Source organism: Microcebus murinus, chromosome X, assembly GCF_040939455.1.
Source record: "Microcebus murinus isolate Inina chromosome X, M.murinus_Inina_mat1.0, whole genome shotgun sequence".
NCBI lineage: Eukaryota > Metazoa > Chordata > Mammalia > Primates > Cheirogaleidae > Microcebus > Microcebus murinus.
The window spans coordinates 121440643-121462245 of record NC_134136.1 but is presented as its reverse complement, the minus strand read 5'-3'; the positions used below and the strand labels follow the sequence as shown (position 1 = coordinate 121462245).

At 50.5% G+C, this 21603-nt stretch overlaps 2 protein-coding genes across 6 annotated transcripts in view; one reads left to right on the top strand and one right to left on the bottom strand.

Annotated features, from left to right (window-relative positions):
- The window catches only part of SYN1 (synapsin I), a 44182-nt gene extending 34246 nt beyond the window's left edge, over window positions 1–9936 (top strand). The window contains exons 6-13 of one of the 2 annotated variants that reach the window (XM_012748324.2): window positions 4172–4234; window positions 5004–5146; window positions 5238–5312; window positions 5408–5510; window positions 6668–6814; window positions 7146–7233; window positions 7326–7905; window positions 8873–9936. In XM_012748324.2, coding sequence (XP_012603778.1) covers window positions 4172–4234; window positions 5004–5146; window positions 5238–5312; window positions 5408–5510; window positions 6668–6814; window positions 7146–7233; window positions 7326–7905; window positions 8873–8900 — 1227 coding nt within the window. In that variant the 3' untranslated portion in view covers window positions 8901–9936. Of the gene's footprint in view, window positions 1–4171; window positions 4235–5003; window positions 5147–5237; window positions 5313–5407; window positions 5511–6667; window positions 6815–7145; window positions 7234–7325; window positions 7906–8834 lie in introns of both variants that reach the window. The other variant, XM_012748313.2, reaches the window with a different exon arrangement.
- On the bottom strand, window positions 9929–21572 carry ARAF (A-Raf proto-oncogene, serine/threonine kinase). Of its 4 annotated transcripts, none has more exons than XM_012748339.3 (16): window positions 21486–21572; window positions 19420–19574; window positions 19153–19256; window positions 17608–17710; window positions 17367–17524; window positions 17156–17254; window positions 15710–15866; window positions 15580–15607; window positions 15350–15495; window positions 15048–15250; window positions 12745–12921; window positions 12607–12653; window positions 11972–12090; window positions 11634–11765; window positions 10732–10866; window positions 9929–10499 (listed from the first exon to the last, which is right to left on the bottom strand). In XM_012748339.3, the coding sequence occupies exons 2-16, from the start codon at window positions 19513–19515 to the stop codon at window positions 10365–10367; spliced, it is 1839 nt and encodes a 612-aa protein (XP_012603793.1). In that variant the 5' UTR covers window positions 19516–19574; window positions 21486–21572; the 3' UTR covers window positions 9929–10364. The 4 variants fall into 4 exon arrangements, with proteins under 4 accessions (XP_012603793.1, XP_012603814.1, XP_012603804.1 ...); XM_012748360.3 differs by having other exon boundaries at window positions 15710–15851; window positions 21486–21571; XM_012748350.3 differs by having other exon boundaries at window positions 17367–17521; window positions 21486–21571.
- Window positions 21573–21603: the final 31 nt, after the last annotated feature.

Here is a 21603-nt window from a genome sequence, read left to right as displayed (position 1 = left end):
CTCCTCTCCCTCCCCCTGGCCAGCCCCCTCCCCCAACTCCACTTCGGCCAGGCCACCGGCTCCTTCAGGCGGCCTCAGTGGAGAGCATAGAAGCAGGATTCCCCCAGTTCAGTCCCCTAAAGTCTCCAGATCCTACCAGTCACCCACATCCCCAGGTCCCCATGGCTGAAGCCCGAATTAGTTCATCCCTTCAACATTTATTGCACATCTACTGTGTGCCAAGCACACAAAAATCCCTTTCTTGGTGTGTCTGACATTCTGATGAGGGGGGGCAGAGGGGAAACAAGTAGACACAGTGGAGGGAGATGAGGCAGGTGAAGGAGGAGGACTACAAGGAAGGGAAACTGAGGCACCAAGAGATTAAGCGACCTATCGAAGATCACAGAGTTAATATCTGGCAGAACTGAGACTGGAACTCAGATGGCCTGAAGCCAGAGCCTGAGTCTCAACTCTTCTCAAAACACATGGGCAAATAGCCAGCACTGACTGTGTACCAGGCACTCAACATAATCTATCTTATTTAAAGCTCATGATAAGCATCTGCGGTGGGGACCGGTATTATTCCCATTTTACACATGAGGAAATTTGAGGTGTAGAGTGATGGAAGAACTTTCCCAGGATCACAGGTCTTGACTGGGATTCGAGCCTCCGCTAACTGGCCCCGGGATCCTAACCCAGGAATGGCACAGTGCTATCAAGGCAGGAATGGTGTAGGTGAATTAACGAGCATTGGGAGGGGGGTGAATGGTGGTGAAAGCAGCAAGTGAGTCAGTAGAAAACCAGTCCACACCCCATCCTGCCCTGCCCCTTCCCCACCACCATCCCACGCCCCTGGTGGGGGGTGGGGTGGGGCAATCCCTGCTCACCAGTTTCCTGGTGATGCTGGAATCTTCCCTAGGTTCCTGATTAACATCCTTGGTTAATTCGGGGGAGGATAGACCAGTAATAATGATGATGATGGTGATGATGGCAGCAACTTATTGAGCACTTACTGTGTACTGTATGCTGAAGTCTTTGTATAAATTGTCTCACTCACTCTCCCTGTTACATCTTTTCTAATTAATAGCTTGATTAACTCAGGGATGTTAGCTCAATAACAACAGAACACAACAGAAACTACTACCAGCACTTACGGTGTATCAGGGACTGTTCTAAATGGTTTGTATATGTGCATTACCTCGTGGTTCATTAATGTTTGTTAGTTAAGGAAGGGATGCTAAAGCAATGGTAATAGTAGTACTCAGTGCTCTTTGAGGATTGAGGCTTCCCGTGTGCCAGATATTGTGCTAAACGGTTTTCCAGAAAGAACTAATTGATTCCTCACAACATCCCTGTGAGTTAGACACAGCTCATATTCTCGTTAAACAGATGAGGAAACTGAAACAAAAAGGGGTCTAGTGACCTGCCCAGGAATGAGAATGCAGAAATGACTCTGTTGGAGGGACCAAAAAAGGAGGAAGGGAAGTAAACCAAAAAATGTGAAGCAGCAAATTGTGAAAGTGAGGGAGTGAGAGTGAATGAGACAGGGGGCTGAGTAACAGGGTCTAGGGAGAAGCGAGGGCAGGGAAAGTCCTGCCTCAGCCCCTTGCTGACCCTGGTTCTGACGCCAGCTCTCTAACTCTGAAACCTGAGTCAGCACAGAGTTTTGCCGACTGTTTACGTGTGAGGAGTTGTGTGTATCTGGGTTATTGTGCAGATTTAAACAGGCAGCGGCGGGGGGGGGGGGCGGGGGGGCATGGAAGGATGCCTGGGTGTGTGACCACCTGGGAGCCAGATGGGTGGGGGATCGTGGAGGCCAGCTGGCACGTGCAGAGCAGATACCTGACGAACCCCACAGCATACCAGGTGCTTGGGCCTCATTGTGCCCTTTGTACAGATCCGGAAACTGAGACCCAGAGAGGGATCAAGTGACCTGCCTGGGGTCCCACATGGTCTTAGGAAGAGGAGAGGCCAGATTCAAACCTAAGGCTTTCTAGGGGATCCTGGAGTCATAGTCCGAAGCTCCCTGCAGGCACACGTGTGCAGGCACACACTTACACACATGCACAGTGCTGTGTTCAGGCTCAGGTCCAAAATAAACACGGGTGGTTCATGAAAAGAGGGACCTAGAAACCTCGGGGGGTGGAGGGAGGTATGCGTGCGTAAGCACAGCTCTCCGGTGTGCTGTATGTCCATTTCTTTTTCTTTTTTTTTCTTTTTTTCTTTTTCTTTTTTTTTTTTTTTGAGACAGAGTCTTGCTTTGTTGCCCAGGCTAGAGTGAGTGCTGTGGCGTCAGCCTAGCTCACAGCAACCTCAAACTCCTGGGCTCAGGTGATCCTCCTGCCTCAGCCTCCCAAGTTGCTGGGACTACAGGCATGCGCCACCATGCCCGGCTAATTTTTCTATATATATTAGTTGGCCAATTAATTTCTTTCTATTTATAGTAGAGACGGGGGTCTCACTCTTGCTCAGGCTGGTTTCAAACTCCTGACCTCGAGCAATCCGCCCTCCTCAGCCTCCCAGAGTGCTAGGATTACAGGCGTGAACCCCCGCGCCCAGCTTGTATGTCCATTTCTGAGAGGCAGGTGTGTGCCTGTGTCTTGTGTGTTGCTTCTGGACTTCTGTATCTGCCTCAGTCAAGCAGGCTAGGTTGCATAAGTGACTGTGAATGCCTTGTTCCCTTCTGTGCTGTGTGCATGACTGAGGGGCACTGCACAGGCCCATCTTGGCATTGTTTCCCTGGCACGCTGCCCAGAGGACCCTCCCAACCCCTTGTCCCATCGTCATGCCTCTCAGCCCCCACTATAATGACGCCAGTCATTTGGGAAATGAGGAAGGGGGGTGGTGCAAAAGGAGGGCAGGGCCTGAAGGTCAATCGGTCACCCTGAGTCTGCGGGCTTCCTGTGCCTGTCGGGAACTGGGAACCACCACCGCCCCAGCAGCCCCTCCGGGAATGCCATCTCTCTACCTTGTCAGCGAGAGGGAGAGCCAGAGGCGCCCTGCACATGCAGATGTGCTATGGTGGGGCTGGGGTTGTCCAACCCAGTTCCCCCTACCCACCCAGGGTCAGGGGAAATTCGATATATTCTTATCCTCCACCTCCACCTCCCTCTCCTCCTCCTCCTCCTGAATGTGTGCTGGGGGCAGTGCCCAACAGTGTTGTCTGAACACTTAGGAGAGCTGTGTCTCTGGTTGTGTTGTGTGTATGTGTCTCTATGTTGTATATACAGCAAGGTATTGTGTGAGTGTGTCTAGATACACTCTTTGTGTGTCCTGGAGTGTGGTGTGGGTCTGTTATGGATCTCAGTGGTGATGTGGACACTTGAAAGTGCACACCTCTGTATGTCGTGTAGGTCCTTCTGTTGTGCGTGTGCCTAGGAGTGTTGCATGTGTGCTTGTGTTGAGTAAGGGTCCAGCTGTGTGTGCCTGTAGAGCCGTGTGTGCCTCGGTATTGCACGGGTAATCCTTTGTGTTATGTACAACCCTGACTATTGTGTGGGTCTGGGCAAGAGGAGGGAGCCTGTGTGTGTTCTCAAAAGTGTTGATCATATGTCTAAGTGGTGAGTGTGTGCTGCCCAGGAGTGCTGGCTGCTGTCCCCTGCTATGAACACCCAGCTGGCTGAATGGCTGCAAGGGTCTCTGTGCAACCCCAAAGCTAGGTGTGCTTTGAGCCTGTGTTGGTTGTCAGTCTCAACATGATGGGCTGTTTAGTGGTGTAGATCTAAGTTCCGAGGGTTCCTGTGTCCCTAATTGTTTATTTGTGTGGATGGGGCTGACATGCAAGGCTTGGCTGAGGGGTCCAGTTGCTACATGCTCACCACCACATCCGCATACACACACACACTCACCTCGTTATCATCCATTCACTGTAAAAACAAACTTTCTCTTTTCCAGAAAACTCCCCCACCCTCAACTCATGCCGCTGCCCAAGAAAGCAGGGGCGGGAAGTCTGGGACTCAGGGTGGGGGTGGGGGGTGCAGGGAGGAACAGGCAGGCAGGGCTCTGGGTTTGATTCTGGGCTCAGGGGTGCTGTGTGACCCCTAACTGCTGTCTGCCCATCTCTGACCCACCTCTTCTGGAAAATGGTTCGTAATGTGGCTTCCACTGGATAGAGTCCCCTCAACACCACTCCCGGCCCTGGAGGTCAGCCCTCTTGCCCTAACCATGCCTTTTCTGCCTTTGCCTCCATCAGCTCAGCAGCACAACGTACCCTGTGGTTGTGAAGATGGGGCACGCACACTCTGGGATGGGCAAGGTGAGTCTGTGGCTAGGGTGTGTGCGTGCGTGTTTGTACAGTGTGTGCTCCTGGCACTGCGAGTATGTAGGTAGATGTGTATTTGCATGACACACACCAGTAATTGTGTATAATTGTGTGTCCTGGGGTGTTTTTATCTGTTTGGATTTTTGTTTTCTCACATTCAGCTGAGTTTGTCAGGCCATTTTTCTATTGTGCATTCAGGTAATTTTGTGTATCCTGTTATTTTGCTAGTGTATCCAGCATTGGGTTTCTGCATACACCCATGCCTGTGTGTTGAACACACACAATACAACCTTTTATATTCCAGGGTCTTGGGGTCCTGCATGCTTTCCATCCATCTGATTTTGTCTCTGTGCGTACATAGAAAGCAGACTTGTAATTTGTTTGAAAGTGTCTAAGCTTCTGTGCGTTTGCATATAGTGTGTACAACTGATTGTGTCTGGGTACCCATATGTGTATACTGTATAGACAGTTATTTCACAGCTTTATTGAGATATAATTCATACACCATACAACTCGCCCATTTAAAGTGGACAATTTAGTGGTTTTAGTATGCTCGGAGTTGTACACACCCAACTTTGTGTTCTTGTGTACATGTACAAAACAGGAGTCCCACAATCATGCATGCTTGAGTGCCTTGGCATGTCCACTTAAGTTTTGTATACTCACTTCACCTGTGTGTACTGTGTACATGCCCCCAGGCACCCCTGGTCCCCACTGCTGCCCCATCCAACCAGGCCCTGATCCCCACCCCCACCCCCCACAGGTCAAAGTGGACAACCAGCATGACTTCCAGGACATTGCAAGTGTTGTGGCACTGACCAAGACCTATGCCACTGCCGAGCCCTTCATTGATGCCAAATATGATGTACGTGTCCAGAAGATTGGGCAGAACTACAAGGCCTACATGTGAGTGGAGAGACCAAGGCCCAGGGAAGGGTCCCCTGTCCTGCCCCAGGCAGCCAAGGACCCCCTGAGCCTCTGCCCCCTTTTCCCCCAGGAGGACGTCAGTGTCAGGGAACTGGAAGACCAATACTGGCTCTGCGATGCTTGAACAGATCGCCATGTCTGACAGGTGGGTGGCCGTACTCAGGTGGGGAAGGGAAGGGAGGCGAGAGCCTGGCTGCCGGGCAAGGCACTGACAGGTTTCCCTGCCCCTCTTCTTGGCAGGTACAAGCTGTGGGTGGATACGTGCTCGGAGATTTTTGGGGGACTGGATATCTGTGCAGTGGAAGCACTACATGGCAAGGATGGAAGGGATCACATTATTGAGGTGGGAACACCCGGGGATCACTGGGACACAGAGGGAGGAATGGGTATGAGGCAGCAACACTGCAAACTGTGAAATGCTCCGTGACTCGGAAGGTCCTCAGCAAACAGCCATGTGCTTAGTAAACTGTAAAGTACCTTGTGAACGTTACAAGGGGACATCCATGGCAAATGACAAAACACTTGGTAAACTCTAAACTGCTCTGTGATCTTGGACCTCCTTGGTGAATATCAAAATGCTTGTTAGACTATAAAGCGCTCTGTGAATAGAGACATCTTGGTGAATGGCAAAGCGCTTAGTAACCTTTAAAGTGTTCTGTAAACTGGGCCAACAGCAAAGCACTTTGTACAGGACAAAACGCCTAGCAAAGTATAAAGTGGAGATCAGCAAACATTTTCTATAAAGGACCAAACAATACATATATTAGGTTTTGTGAGCCATACAGCCTCTGTTGCACTACTCAACTCTGCAAAAGCAGCCATAGACAATATGTAAAAAAATGTAAGTATGGCCGTGTTCCAACAAAACTTATTTCATGGACACTGAAATTTCAATTTCAGATCGTTTTCACGTGTCATGAAATCTTTTGATTTTTTTCAACTGTTACGAAATAAAAACCCCATCCTCAGCTCGTGGGCCATACAAAAACAGGTGGCGGTTGGCTAGGCTTGGTGGCTCACGCCTGTAATCCTAGCACTCTGGGAAGCCAAGGCAGGAGGATTGCTTGAGGTCAGGAGTTGAAGACCAGCCTAAGCAAGGGTGAGACCCCGTCTCTACTAAAAATAGAAAACATTAGCCAGGCATGGTGGTGCATGCCTATAGTCCCAGCTACTCAGGAGGCTGAGGCAGGAGGATTGCTTGAGCCCAGGAGTTTGAGGTTGCTGTGAGCTAAAAGGCTGACGCCATGGCACTCTAGCCCCTGCAACAGAGCCAAGGCTCTATCTCAAAAAAAAAAAAAAAAAAAAGGAAGTGGGCTGGGCCCTAATTTGCTGAGCTCTGCTCTGAAGCACCTTTTAAGCTGTAAGGTATCTTGGGAAAGAAAAACCTTCCTCACAGTGTACAATCAGTGCCTCTCATAAACTGAAGCTCGCTTCCATTATTACTGTCTCCCCACGCACAAGTCCTGCCTCTCCCCTCACTGATCCCCCTCCCTCCCCCAGGTGGTGGGCTCCTCTATGCCACTCATCGGTGACCACCAGGACGAAGACAAGCAGCTCATCGTAGAGCTTGTGGTCAACAAGATGGCTCAGGCCCTGCCCCGGCAGCGACAGCGGGATGCCTCCCCTGGCAGGGGCTCCCACAGCCAGGTCAGGCCCCTTGGTCATGCAGTGCCATGGAGCAGATAACCAGTAGGCTAATAGCATTGCCCTTATGCACACACAGCTGTGACTTATGTACACACGGCTGCAATTGTCAGTTGTTTAGAAACTTGATAAACAGCTGCTGCCCAGACTTCCCTGAGTGCCTTCCTATCCCTCCCCTGGGAGCAAGTCCCCCACCCCACAACCCGACATCCCCTCTGCTCTGCCACAAATGGGACACACCCAGCACACAGGGAACCTGTGTCATTATGACCAGCTGATGCTCCACTGGCTGGTAACTATTTTTAACCTCTCCTGTTCGATTCCTCTGCCACAGACTCCGTCCCCAGGGGCCCTGCCCTTGGGCCGCCAGACCTCCCAGCAGCCCTCTGGGCCCCCGGCTCAGCAACGACCCCCTCCACAGGGTAAGTGAGGGGCCGGCTTTCTCCGGGCTTGGCCCACCACCTCTCACTTGCTCCACTCTTATGTGCGCTCTCTCTCTCTCTCTGTCCCCCAGGCGGCCCTCCACAGCCGGGCCCAGGCCCCCAGCGCCAGGGACCCCCATTGCAGCAGCGTCCGCCCCCGCAGGGCCAGCAGCACCTTTCAGGCCTTGGGCCCCCAGCTGGCAGCCCCCTGCCCCAGCGCCTACCAAGTCCCACATCAACGCCCCAGCAGCCAGTGTCCCAGGCCCAAGGTCAAAGCCGCCAATCCCGGCCGGTGGCAGGAGGCCCCGGGGCGCCTCCAGCAGCCCGCCCACCCGCCTCTGTGTCTCCCCAGCGCCAGGCGGGCCCCCCACAGGCTACCCGCCAGACATCTGTCTCTGGTCCAGCTCTGCCAAAGGCCTCTGGGGCCCAACCGGGTGGGCAGCAGCGCCAGGGCCCGCCCCAGAAACCCCCTGGCCCCACTGGCCCCACACGCCAGGCCAGCCAGGGGGGTCCCATGCCCCGCACTGGGCCACCCACCACGCAGCAGCCTCGGCCCAGCGGCCCGGGCCCTGCCGGACGTCCTGCCAAGCCACAGCTGGCCCAGAAACCCAGCCAGGACGTGCTGCCACCCGCCACCGCTGCTGCCGGGGGACCCCCGCATCCCCAGCTCAAGTAAGAGGATCCCTATAGCAGCCCTCAAGTTGCTGCTCACAGAGCAGGCCCCTGCCCACTAGGGCGGCCCAAGTCCCTGTGCTCCTCAAATCCAGGTCCTATCCGGCTCCCAGGAACTCTGCAGCCTGAGCCAACCCGCTCCCCCAAGCTTTCACTTCACCCCTCCAGCCCCATTGTTTGGTGCCAGAATCCCAGAGACACTCCGCTTTGGGTTTGGATTCGGGTTCCTCCCCGCAGGCCCTGGGAAAGTCTCCTCCTCTCTGCCCACTCCAGGCACCTCGTAGGCCCACCTTCAGTACCTCCCAGCCCATTCCCACCTCCTGTCATTTCACTCCTCTCAGTCCGTCCTCATACTTTCCTCAACAGTCTGGGGCTGTTTTCCGGTCCATCTGCAGATCCTTCTGGCCTGTCCCACTCTCCCCACAAATCATCCACCTTTCTCTCTCCCCGCCTCTTCTGGTCCATTCCAAACCCCCCCCCCAGCTCAAAAGTCCTCCCTGCCCCACCCAGATGCTCCCACTTAGGTTGACTTGCCCCCACCAGCCTGTCCTTGGTCCAAGCCCCTCCCCTACACTTAGACGGGAAACCTCTCTGCTCCTCTTCCCCTTTGTATCAAACTAGAAAGCAAAGAGAAGATTTTGGCTAGGACTCTTCGCATTAATCCCACACTCCACCTCGGATCTAAGCTCCCCCAGCCTGTCCCAGATCCCACCTCCCCGGCCCAGGACTCCACTCAACTCTGAGTCCTCCCAGCCTTGAGAACCTGTCAGGGTCCTGGCCCAAGGTGTTGGGTGGGAAGGTCACAGGCACAGCCCCAGGATCAGAGGGGCAGGGCTGGGGCTGGGCCTGGGGTAACATTGTGTTTTTCTCCCCTTCCTCCCCTTCCTCTTCTCCCCTTCCTCCCATGCCTCTACCTTGTCTCTCTCTAGCAAATCCCAGTCTCTGACCAATGCCTTCAACCTTCCAGAGCCAGCCCCGCCCAGGCCCAGCCTTAGCCAGGACGAGGTGAAAGCTGAGACCATCCGCAGCCTGAGGAAGTCTTTCGCCAGCCTCTTCTCCGACTGACACCCCACCCTGAGAACCCCCAAATCCCTGGGCAACCCCTCTCTGGGCCCTGAATCCACTTCTCACTTTTGGAATCTCCAGATCCCTTGAGAACCCCTCTACTGGTTCTCTAAGATCCCACTTCTCATTCCTCAAGAGCCCCAAGTCCCTTGAGAAACCTCACTCCTGGTCCTAAATCCAATTCTCACATTTGGAATGCTCAAGTCCTTTTAGAACCCCACTCCTGGTCACCTCGAGATCTACTTCTCAGTTTTAGAACCTCTAAATTCCTGGAGACCTCTGCTCCTGGTCCCCTCAGAGGGTGCTTTCCTTCCTGGAAGTGCCCAAATACCAGGCAACCCATTTGTGGCCCCTAATACCACTGAATCCCCTCCTGGAACCCTGAAGTTCCTGGAAAATCCTGTTGCTGAATCTCTCCAGCACACCTTGGTCTCCACGAAAATTTTCCAAATCCTCAAGAAATTCCTACCTTTGAGCCCCTTCACAGGGATCTCCCACTCTCTGGAGATCCACAACTCAAATGCCACCCACCACCGCAAGGATTTCCCTTCACCCACTCCTCTCAAGCCTATTCAATACTTGGGAGCTCTTCCCACTTCCAGGACCCCTTGGTTTCCCCAGGGACCCCCTCGCCAGTTTCCTGCCTCTGACAGCTGTCTTTAAATATGCAAACTCCAAACATCCTCCCAGAATCCTTTGCACATGGAAGGCCAGTGGTCTCCCACTTCCCACCTTTTGCTGTGATGTCTGTGTCTGTGACTGACGTGGCCTCCTCTTGTGCCGTGCTTGGCATATGTGGTCCTCGTTCATCGTGCCGCCTGTGGTGATGCGTGCAGTGACGCTGTTTGTGTGGTCCACACCTCCCCCTGACCTCCACTCCTTGCCTGGATTCACCCCTACCCCTCAGCGGCTCTGAACCCCAAGAGAAGAGTCGGGAAACAAAATAAACAAGCAAAGGCCCAGCAGAATTCTGTGCTTCTTGATGAAGAAAGAAGGGAGTCCTTGAATGGTGGGGGAAAACACAATGGGGACCCCCAAATCCACATGGGGTGCTGGGAACCCCCAAATACAGTGGAAGGCACATCAGGCACAAATTCCAAAGAGGTTCTGGGTGGAATCCCTGCCACAAATCCCAGCCATTGGAGATGGAGGAGCTCCCAAAATTTAGAAGTATCTCCAAAGCCAAGAGAGAACCAAATTATGGAAGAGGCAGGAGTCTCGGTCTTTGGGGGGGTCTCCCAATTCCAGAGGAACTGAAAAAGCACACAGGGACCCCCTCATCTCCCAGGGTGGGGGATGGGAGATCTTGAGGCAGTATCAGGGCAGAGGCGGAACATTGATTGGTTGGTGGGCAAGGCTCCTTGGTATGGCTCCCTGGTGGCTGGGGGTGGGGCCTAAGGCACAAGGCGGGCTGCACTGAGTAGGCAGGCAGGCAACTCATCAGCCTGGGTGCGGTGCAAGGAGGGTTCCGAGGCACTCCGCTCAATCTTGGGAAGTGACCGTTGCAGCAGCTCAATTGTGGCCAGGATCTGGGGGCAGATGGGAGTGAAGAGGGGTGTACTGACCCATATGGGCATCCCAACACCCCCAGACCCCAGCCTAATGGGGAAACAAACACACACACACACACACACACACACACACACACACACTACATCTCTGAGCTTTGAATACAGTTCACATTCACAGCTGCCACCATCTCAGTCTTCCTCTATATATGAGTCCCCCACCAAAGGTATCCAGCCCTCCTACCCAGCCCACCTGGGGGAAGAGGGGTCGCTCCTCCCGCTGGAACTTGAGGCAGTCAGATAGCAGGCGCCGCATGGCCTTGGGGCAGTTGCTGGAGATTTTGCTGAGGTCCGGGGACAGATAGCCACGGCCCACCATAAAGATAATCTGTCAGGGGAGGAAGGGGGTGATCTGGGGTCCAGGGCTGGGAGGCCCAGGGAATTCAGTCTTGAGGGACTTAGACAGCTCATTTTTGAGGAATTGGGGTACTCTGGGTATTGGGGCTCAGAGGATTCTGGGTTTCTGAGGACTTGGGAGGATTCTCTGCTTACAAAACAAATGGATTTAAGTTTGGGGTTATTAAGGATTGTAGGTGTCTGAGGCCCAGAGGATTATGGGTTCACAGGTTTCTAGGGGGCTTAGAGGCCTGGAAAGTACTGAGTCTCAGGGAAACATGCAGTTCTGGGTCTGGGGGAAGCTTGCGTTTCTGTGGGGATCTGGGACCTTGAGGTCCATGGGTCCATGTGGCCTGTAGGACTGTGAATGTTCAGGGCCCAAAGACTTGGTATCTAGAGAATCCAGAATTTCTGAGGGTCTGGGAAGTTCTGGGCCTTGAACTGGGAGAACTGTTGAGAGTCTGGGGCCTAGAGTATTATAGGTACCAGGGCCCCGAAGCCTGCTGGATACCCAAGGCCTGCGTGATTGTGGGTATCTGTGAATATTCTGGGAGCACAAAGGGATTCTGTTTCTGGGAGAAATGGGATTCTGGGCTTTGGAGGATTTTGAGTATGCAGAGCAGAGGACTGTAGGTGTCTAGGGGTCTAGTGGGCTTCTGGGTATTTGCAGGCCTAGGGGCATTCAGGGGATTCTGGACTTTATGGAGGCCTGAGGTGATGCTTCAGGCTGGAAAACCATGAGTAAGGTGTGCGGCTCACCTGGTCACGACTGCCAATGTGGCTGTAAGGCAGTGAGCCCGTCATGAGCTCATAGAGCACAACCCCATAGGCGTAGACATCCGACTGGAAGCTGTAGGGGTTCGGGTCCTGCATACGGATCACCTCAGCGGCCTATGATAAGCCAGACCAGGCATGAGGACCACAGGGGTCAGCAGTTGGCTGGCCCATAGTCCCAGATCCCAATGGCCACACTGGGAACAACTCATAGCCACCCACACCTGACACAGGCATAACTGTCCCTACCCAGCCCCACATGTCCTAATCCAGGAAGGAGCCCATGTCCTCATGTGGCCTCTGTCCAGGTTGGCCCAACTCACCATCCATAGCACGGAACCTGAGGGCTGTTCCAAGGGCTGTGCCCCACTCCACCGCGTCTTCACCGTGGCCAGGCCAAAGTCACCGATCTTCACAGTGAGCCCCTCGTGTAAGAAGATGTCCACCAAGGTCAAGGACCACTACAGGGACTCCTAATAGCCACGCCTCTCATCTTGACTGAGAGGTTCCCATTAATGCCCCTACACCGGTCATGCCTTTCACCTTGACCAGGAGCCCCCCAATGTCACACAAACTCTCCACAACCTTGACTTGGGTGGAGAGCTCCAACTAATGCCCTCCACACTTGACCTCACTGTGACTCCTGACCAGGAAGCCCCTCTAATAGCACCCAAACTCACCATGCTTCTAATGTGGATCAGGAACCCCCATAATGCCACACCTCAGACTCTAACCAGAGTCCCCAAGAATAGTACCTGAACCAGCCACACCTCTGACTCCTAACCAAGAGACCCCCATCAAAGCCCTCCACCAGCCATAGCTCTGCCACCTGGCAAGGAGCCATGCGACACATATCCCTCCCTCTTCATCTCCAGAAGCCCCCACAAACGCCATCTCTCTAAGCCCTCACCCTGTTTGATGCTCCCACCCCAATCCCAGCCCAGGGACAGGCAGATACTGTTAGACTTGAGATCTCGGTGGATGATGTTCTTGGCATGAAGGTAGCTGTGGGGTGGAGGCAGTGGCGAATTGGCTGGGGGCTACCTCATCTCCCCCACCCTTTTCCCCCTCCCACTCCCCAGGACGGGAGGCTCACTCCATGCCCTGGGCAGTCTGCCGAGCCACGTCGATGAGCTGGACCATGTCGAAGCGTGTATCAGCCACGTGCAGGTGGTGGTAGAGGCTGGAGCCCTCACACCACTGTGTGATGATGGCAAACCCCGGCCGGGTCATGAAGCCCATAAACAGCAAGATGTTGACGTGTCGTGTCTTCCTACAGGAAGAAAGGGCAGTGTCAGGGTGGGGAGGAAAATCAGCAACTGTCATTGACTTTCGGAGCATCAGGAATGGCGCTATACACTGCCTTCTGCCATTCATTTTCACCCTGTCTTTGGGGGCACTCAGGACCAGATCATTGCCAAATACCATGAATTTGTGAGATATGTTTGCTGGGCTATGATTCTCTGCTAAGGGCATATGTATGGAGCTTCCTCATTTGAATCTCCCAATAAAAGCAGGAGAGAAAGATTGCTTCCTCCACCCTCTCTGCCTATCAGTAGCACCTCTACTCATTAACACTACCCCCACCTCTGACTCTGAACATTCCCCGGGGCCTGTGACCATTTTACAGATGAGAAAGTAGAATGTCAACAACCTTCTTCATTGATGTATCAACATAATATTGATGTAGGGTAAAAATACTGGTGGTATGGGAAGATTATAGCTTGTTAATCACCACAAGAAACTTAGAAGTAGATAGCTTGGGGTCTAGACTCATGTTATATCCTGTGTTCAAATCCAGACTTTACCAGTTACTACTCACTGTGCAACCTTTGATAAGACATTTAGTCTCTCTGGGCCTCATGTTCCTCAACTGTAAAACTATGATAATTACATTAGCTACGTTGTGGGGATGTATGTCAGGAGGAGTAAGTATCTGTAAGGTACTTAGAATGGTGCTGAATACACAGAAAGTGGTCAGAAAATTTGCTGTCTTTGCTCCTGGGTACCTGGGTCTATCTCATGTAGGAATCGTTTTCCCCTAGTTTATGAGAAAACTTCTTTATGGAAGAAGTTAAAACTTCTTTATGGAAGTTTTAACCACAGGTATAATGGTAACACAAATGCAAATAACATCAATGATACTCTGTAATTGTGTTCATGTCAGAGAGGATAACAGAGCATATGAGGACTTTTTTTTTTTTGAGATAAAGTCTCACTCTGTTGCCCAGGCTAGAGTGCTGCGCATCAGCCTAGCTCACAGCAACTTAAAACTCCTGGACTCAAGCAATCCTTCTGCCTCAGCCTCCCGAGTAGCTGGGACTACAGGCATGCACCACCATGCCCGGCTAATTTTTTCTATATATATTTTTAGTTGGCCAATTAATTTCTTTCTATTTGTAGTAGAGGTGGGGTCTCGCTCTTGCTTAGGCTGTTTTCAAACTCCTGACCTTGAGCAATCCTCCCACCCTGGCCTCCCAGAGTGCTAGGATTACAGGAGTGAGCCACCGCGCCCGGCCACACATGAGGACTTTTAACAGTGGTTAGAATATGGTTAAAATACTAACAGGGTGGAAAAATAATGCGCTCAAATCATTGCCATTTCACAAAGAGAAATTAGGAATAAAAGTTTTCTTCCTGTGACATATATTATGAGGATAAATATTAAAGCTCAAGTAACTGTGATGACATCGACTCTGATAATTGTGCCCAGTTAACAGAGGGCAAAAACCCAAGTCGATATCCCCAGGAGTGGTAGAGGCTGTACATACATAGTATGCAGGGATAGAGTACTATGTTACACGGTAATTATAGTCCCAAAAAGGGAACACCTGAGCTTCTTAGCATGAATTAATATACCATTAATTACATAATTATAGCAGTTATAATAATCAAGCAATGATTACATTATGGTGATAATTATAATAATACTATTTTTTAAATTAAAGTATTATTATAATTAATGAATAACAAGAATGCAACATGATAAAAATAACATTAATGATGTAGTACAAGCAGAAGGGAAGGACACAGCCTTCCTGGTGACAAGGTCCACTAGCATTATGCTCTTCATGCAAGTGCACGTAAGAACATGAATGATGGCCTACCCCCAGCCCAGTTCACAGCACACAAATGAGAAGACTCACAATTTGGAGGCAGAGCCATTAATTAATATCAATATTAACCCAACACAAACAATAGCATCATCAGAGGTCCTCTAAACATATCCATTTCCTAGAGGGGAAAGCGACTTTCTGGAGAGACAAACAACTTTGGATTATGGTTCTAACACCAGAAACGTAGGTGACATTCAAGAAGCGCTCTAAGCATGGCCTATTCCTAGAGAGGCGCCAAGGCCCTGCCTGCCACCCCCCAATCCAGTCACACGTGCAACCTCACCTGAGAACCTGCATCTCGTTCTTGAAGGCCTGGGCCTGCTCAGCTGTGGGCTGGGCTACCTTGAGCACCTTCACGGCCACATCACCATGCCACCGCCCTCGAAAAACGGTGCCAAACGAGCCTGTCCCGATCCTCTTCAGCAGCTGCACCTCACTGGGTGGCACCTCCCAGTAATAGCCTGAGTCCCGGTACCCCAGGTTCTTCTGTGGGCCAGATGGGTGGCATCTGAGGGGCCAGCCCACATCCCTCATCCCACATCACTCAGCCTGTGGTGTCCCCCAAAGGTTCCCCCTTGAGCATACCACTTTCTTCTTCTCATCAGCTAAGGACTTCCGTTCCCGCTGCTCCGATGGCGACTTAGAATGTGGGGACTTCCTCCCCGAGGACACACTGACTGGGCTGGGGCTCCCCCGGGGGGCTCCATCACTGCCACCTTTACTACCAGCAGCTGCGGTTGTGGAGAGGATGTGAGTGAAGGCAAGTGGGGAGGCAGGGATTGGCGGGGGACAAGGTGGAGGCATGGGGGGCTCACCATCAGTGCTGAAACTCTGGGCAGTGAGCTAGAAGAAGAGGGACAGGAGTCAAAGAGAGGATGTGGAGGCCAACAGGAATGCTCTCCCCTCTGCCCAGTGGTCCCCTTCATTCCCCCCCATGGCACCAACCTGGATGAGGCTGGAGTCCATGGGGGCTGTGGTGCTGACCATATGGACGTTGGGAGTGGATGTGGAGCGGATGCGCTGGAGGGGGACGTTGGCTGGGGCAGGGAAGGGGAAGTGCTTCGGGTCACAGTGCTGGGTGCAGGGGCTGACGGGGGAAAGGCTGTGAAATCACTGTTAAATGAATCAGAGAACCAAGAAAGCCCCCCAACCCAACCTCCAGCCATGAGCGGACATTTAGCTCACACAGAGCCAATGTCCACTGGTAGTACTATTATTCATTACTTTAAGAAACATTTATTGAGTGCCTGCTGTGTGCCACATACCATTCCAGATGGTAGAGATAAAACTGTGGACAAAACAACGGTTCATGCCCTTGTGGAGCTGATATTCCAGTAGAGGGTAAGAGGGAAAAAAAAGAAATATATAATATGCCTGATGGTGATTGGTGCGATAAAGAAAAATAATAAGGTAAAATAAGGAGACAGAAAGTGTCCCTGAGGGTGTCAGGAAGGGCTTTTCTGACGAAGTGACATTGGAGCAAAGGCCTAAAGGAGGGACAGCAAGTCACACAGTTGGTGGGAAAAGGGCAATATGTAGTGTTTTATAATCATATATTATAATTACATGTACTATTCAAATACATTTTATATAATATGCATGATCTATATTAAAATGGCACTGTTTTAAAAAATACATATTATGTTATATGTTATATACACATTATACATATGATATGTTATACATATTATAGTGTTACAAAAATATTTCTTAATGTGCCCTTCACTATCCTGAAATGAAAATCAGAGGTAATTAATCTACATACATCCATAATTAAAAATAATACCCTTACCTTTTCATATATTATATAAATATGTATGTTTTATATAAGATTATTAATATAATACATGATACAATAACATAAATATGCACATTATAAAATGTACAAATATATTAGGGCAATAATATATTTCAATATAGATATATTATTGTGTTATACTATTTAACATAAAAGAAATAAAAGGGAAGTAATTTATGATAAAACAATATGGATTTCAAAATGGAAAGGCTTGAGTATGGTTACACTGGAAGAATTAACAAAGTAGTTAGATACATATATATATATATATTTATAATTTATGAGTTGAATTGATTATTTACTCTGTACCAGATCCTATTCTAAGCACTCCACATGTCTTAACTCATTTAATCCCTACCAAAAACCTATGTAGTAGATAGTGTTATTATCCCCTCTTTACAGATTGAGAAAACTGAGGCCTAGAGAGATTAGGTGACTTGCCCAAGGTCCCACAGCTCCATGTCCTTACTCACACTGGTAGGTGTTCAATAAATATTTGTCAAATAAATAAATGAATAAAGTATGGCTTGTGGTCTACAGGGGCCCCCAGATCTTTATCGATCCCAGTAGCCCTTTGGGTAAGTCATCCCTACCTGGGACCCTGAGGGGTTAGCGGCTCATTCAAGGGGTGGTTCGAGGGAGCCTCATGCTGTCTGGACCCTCCGGACAAATCCTGGACACTGTGGTAGAACCTTGAGGACATTAAGAGTATAAAGGAAGGGGACATGGGTCAGCTGTTTATAAGGGCCTCATAGCTGGACTACTGTCTTCCTCCTCCCCCCACCCACCCCAGGCTGAGCTCACTGTCGGCGGTTGGTACTCATGTCGACACAGACTGTGGGGACCTTGGAGGAACAATGCTGGTGGAACTTGTAGCCACAGGTTTGGCAGCGGAAGCCATTGAACAGAAACTTAAGGCAGAAGTCACAGAACGCCAGGCTGAAGAAGGTCTTCCGTACCTGCTGCCAGAGCAGGGAAGGTTGAGGTCTGGTCAAAGACCCTCCCCTCACACACAATGTGCCCCCACTGTCCACCCTGCACTCACAAAATTGTGCATGGTCAGTGGGACGTCTTCAAGGACCTCGACAATGAGTTCCTCGCCATCCAGGGGGGCAATGGCCGTGTCCCAGGCAGTGACTGTCTTTCTCCTGCAGAGGGCATGGGAGGGAATGAGTAGAAGGATGGACAGAGGCCAAGAAAAGACAGAGAGCCCCCAAAATCCCTCCAAGCCTGCCATCAATGGAGTAATATTTGGCATGTTCAATTCTCATCACAGCAACTCTAGGCATTAGTCACTCTCCTTGCCGCTATTTTACAGATGAGAAAACAGGCTCAGAGGGATTAAGTGACTTGCCCCAGGCCATGAGGGTAATGAGTGGCAGAACACTGTGAAGAGGCCATGCTCTTAAACACAAGGTGAAAAGCAAACCAAGCCAAACAACTAAATCTTAGAAGTGATGAGTGAGCTCCTGAAAGGGGGGCTGATGAGGCACTGAAACAACAACTAAATGCAACATGTGAATTGAAGAAAAAATTTAGGAACCCCAGAACAGAGGAATAAATGGAAGGGCAGCAAGGCCCAACTCAGCAGACAGAGAATGGGGACTCTGAGGAAGGAGAGGGGTGACAAATTAATCAATGGTGAAAGAAGAAAATAGATGAACTCTGGAAGGAAGTGATGGAGCAGGGTGAGGACTTGGGGGCCAAAGAGAAAATGAGTCGCTGACCTTATAGGCCAAGAAACGAATGAAGTGACCAACCAAAAGATGGATGGACTCAGATTAACTGAACTACAAAAATCCCCCCTTATCTATGCTTTCACTTTCCACAGTTTCAGTTACCCACAGTCAACCATGAAAATATTAAGTGGAAAATCCCAGAAATAAACAATTCATCAGTTTTAAATCGCACACCATCCTGAGTAGCGTGATGAAATCTTGTGCTGTCCCACCTAGGATGTGCATCAGCCCTTTATCCAGCAGATCCACGCTATCTACATGGCCTGCTGTTAGTCACTTGGGAGCTGTCTCAGTTATCAGACGACTGTCTCAGTATTGCAGTGCTTGTTCAAGTCATCCTTATTGTACTAAATTATGGCCACAAAGTGCAAGAGTAGTGATGGTGGCAATTCAGATATGCCAAAGAGAAGCCATATAGTGATTCCCTTAAGTGAAAAGATGAAAGTTCTTGACTCAAGGAAAGAAAAAAAAATCACATGCTGAGGTTGCTGAGATCTATAAGGATGAATCTTCCATCCTTGAAATTGTGAAGGGAAAAGAAATTCGTGCTGATTTTGCTGCCGCACCTCAAAGTGCAAAAGTTACAGCCACAAGGCGTGATAAGTTCTTAGTTAAGAAGGAAAAGGCATTACATTTGTGGGTGAAAGACATGAACAGAAATGTGTTCCAATGACAGTAACAGAGTTTGGTACTATCCGCGGTTTCAGGCATCCACTGGGAGTCTTGGAGCATACTACATATAAGGAGAGGACCAGAGACTAAGGGAAGATGAATGGAAGACTTCATGATGACCCTGAGGAGGGGATGGGGAGTAGGGCACTCAGTGGGTACACATGGGCTGCCACACTCACCCCTTGATGAGTCGGTAGACCACGCAGCAATCTTGATTGAGACCCCGCACCTTGAGGGCCTTGTCTAGAGAGTCATAGACACTCATGCCATCCCGGACAGTCACCTGTGTGTGTGCAGATGTAAAAGTTCTCAGTGTCCAACAGAGGCCCCAGCTGATACTCCCATCCCTCTGCAAAGGCCTTCCCCCAGCCCTTGTCACCCTTCTATTCCCAGAGTTACAACTGGGTCCATCCACAATCCCTGACGGTTTTGCTCATAGGACTCACCACCGTGCGCTGCTTGTTGGGCAGGTACACTTTGACTGTGCCCACTGCCCGGGACGGCTCAGCCCCATTGGCAGGGGAGCCCCTTGGTGGCTCCATGGAGCCTAAGACTTTGTCAAGATGGGCTGAGGTGGGGCTGGGCAGGTGCCATGGGGCTCCTAGGAGAAGGCAGACAGAAGAAGAATTCAGAGGTCCAATAATGATAGTCTGGAAGCAAAGTGGCAGGGACAAAATAAAATTCAATCTCCAGCTATCCATGAATGAACAGATAAAGGAAATGTGGTACATATACACAGTGGAATATTATTCAGCCATAAAAAGAATGAAATCCTGTTATTTGCAACAACATGGATGAAACTAGAGGACGTTATGTTAAGTGAAGTAAGCCAGTCACAAACAGATAAATATCACATGTTCTTATGCATATGTGGGAGCTAAAAAAAAATTGAACTTATGGAGATAGAGTAGAATGATGGTTACCAAAGGCTGGAAAGGGTAGCAGGGAGGGGGGATGATGAGGAGATGGTTAATGGGTACAAAAATATAGTTAGAGAGAATGAATAAGATCTAGTGTTCAGTTGCACAATAGGGCAACTATAGTGAACAATAATTTATTGTATATTTCAAAATAACTGAAAGAGTAGAAATGGAATGTTCCTAACATAAAGAAATGATAAATGTTTGAGGTGATGGATATCCAATTATCCTGATTTTATCATTACACATTGTATGTTTATGTCACATGTACCCCATGAATATGTACAACTGTTTTGTATCCTTAATAATTAAAAATTTAAAAAAAAATTTTAAATTCTATCTCTAGGCTCTCATCAGCCCCTACAGCCTAATTTCCACACAACAGCCCAAGAGATATTTACACCTGAGATTCATCCAGTCCCTCCTCTGCTCAGACCTTCCTGTTGCTTGTCTCACTATTGAATGCCCAGGTCTCCAATACACCTTCATGGTACAGGGTGGGGAGGGAGGGCATGGGGGACACAGTGGGAGGCAGCACACACTGTCCTGGAGGGTACAGGTGCACACAAGACTCTGCTGGGGCCGCATGGGGAAGTCAGCACACACTGCACTGAGGTGTCAGGTACATAAGGGGCAAGAATGGAATGTCCTGGCTTATTAACGGAGAAAGGAGTAGTTACAAAACACTGTGGTGAGCAAGAAGTCACAGACAGTGTGGTGAGAAACAGAGGATCATCACATATTGCCCTTAGTTTGGGGAAAATGGAGGCTGCACCAAACATGTTCTTAAAGGGTACTGTGGGCATCCCTAAGCCTTGCGGTGTAATGTTGATGACAGGACCACAGACACTGTGTTAGGTGACTAATGGAAATTACAAGACTGTGATGAGGGACTCATAGGGGGTCACCAGACACTATGCTGAAGGGAAATGTAATAGGGGTCACTAGGGAGTATAATGGGGAGAAGGGCAGATAATGGGGGTCACCAGACCTTGAGCCAAATGGAGGTGGTAAGGGTGGATCACTAGACGTTGCTCATGGGGAAAAGGAAAAGGAAGGTAATAGTGTTGAGGTGAGAAAAATGGAGGTAAAGAGGAAACTCCAAAATTCTCCCTGACAACCAATGAGGGGTCACAGTCGTATTACTGGTGTAAACTGAATGAGGGCTCCTGGAAGGGGTTGGGGAGGGCTGAGGAGGAGTAACGGGGGAATCCTCAGACATTCCCCTAGCGGGTCAGACACTGATCTATAATAAGGAAACCAAAGAGAGAGCCGCGTCTGCACGCGCTCCCGGAGTTGATAAGGAAAGGTCATCAAACACCTTAAGAGGGTTAAGACGGAATCGGGGCACCACACACCCCAACCCAAGCCCTACACGGCAGGGTCCCGCCTACCAAAGGGCTCGCGGCTTTGCGCAGGCGCGCTGCCGCTCCCGGCGGGCGAACCGCCCCAGGTCAAACCACTCCTCCGGTTCCGGGCGGGAGGCGCCGGAGCCTAGGCGCAGCCATCCTGGAGCTGAGCTTTCCGTTCGGGCTCCTTGCCCGTGCCCAGCGGCTGCTCCAGAAACCGAGCTCTACCAAGCCCACCCTCACCTGTCACGCCGCTACTGCCACCGCAGCCTCCATCTTGGGCCTGTCTTCTTGTTTCCCCACAGGGTCCGCCTCCACGGCCCCTCGGACTTTCACCATTGGCTTTGTGGGACCCAGCCCT

What these genes read in the sequence shown, in the direction of transcription:
- ARAF (XM_012748339.3), bottom strand. Translation starts at nt 19,515, where the DNA reads ATGGAGCCACCAAGGGGCTCCCCTGCCAATGGGGCTGAGCCGTCCCGG. An exon ending in ATGAGTACCAACCGCCGACA is followed by an intron (nt 17,255 to 17,366) that starts GTGAGCTCAGCC and finishes AATGTCCTCAAG; the next exon opens with GTTCTACCACAGTGTCCAGG. An exon ending in ACATTGGCAGTCGTGACCAG is followed by an intron (nt 10,867 to 11,633) that starts GTGAGCCGCACA and finishes CTCCCCTGACAG; the next exon opens with ATTATCTTTATGGTGGGCCG.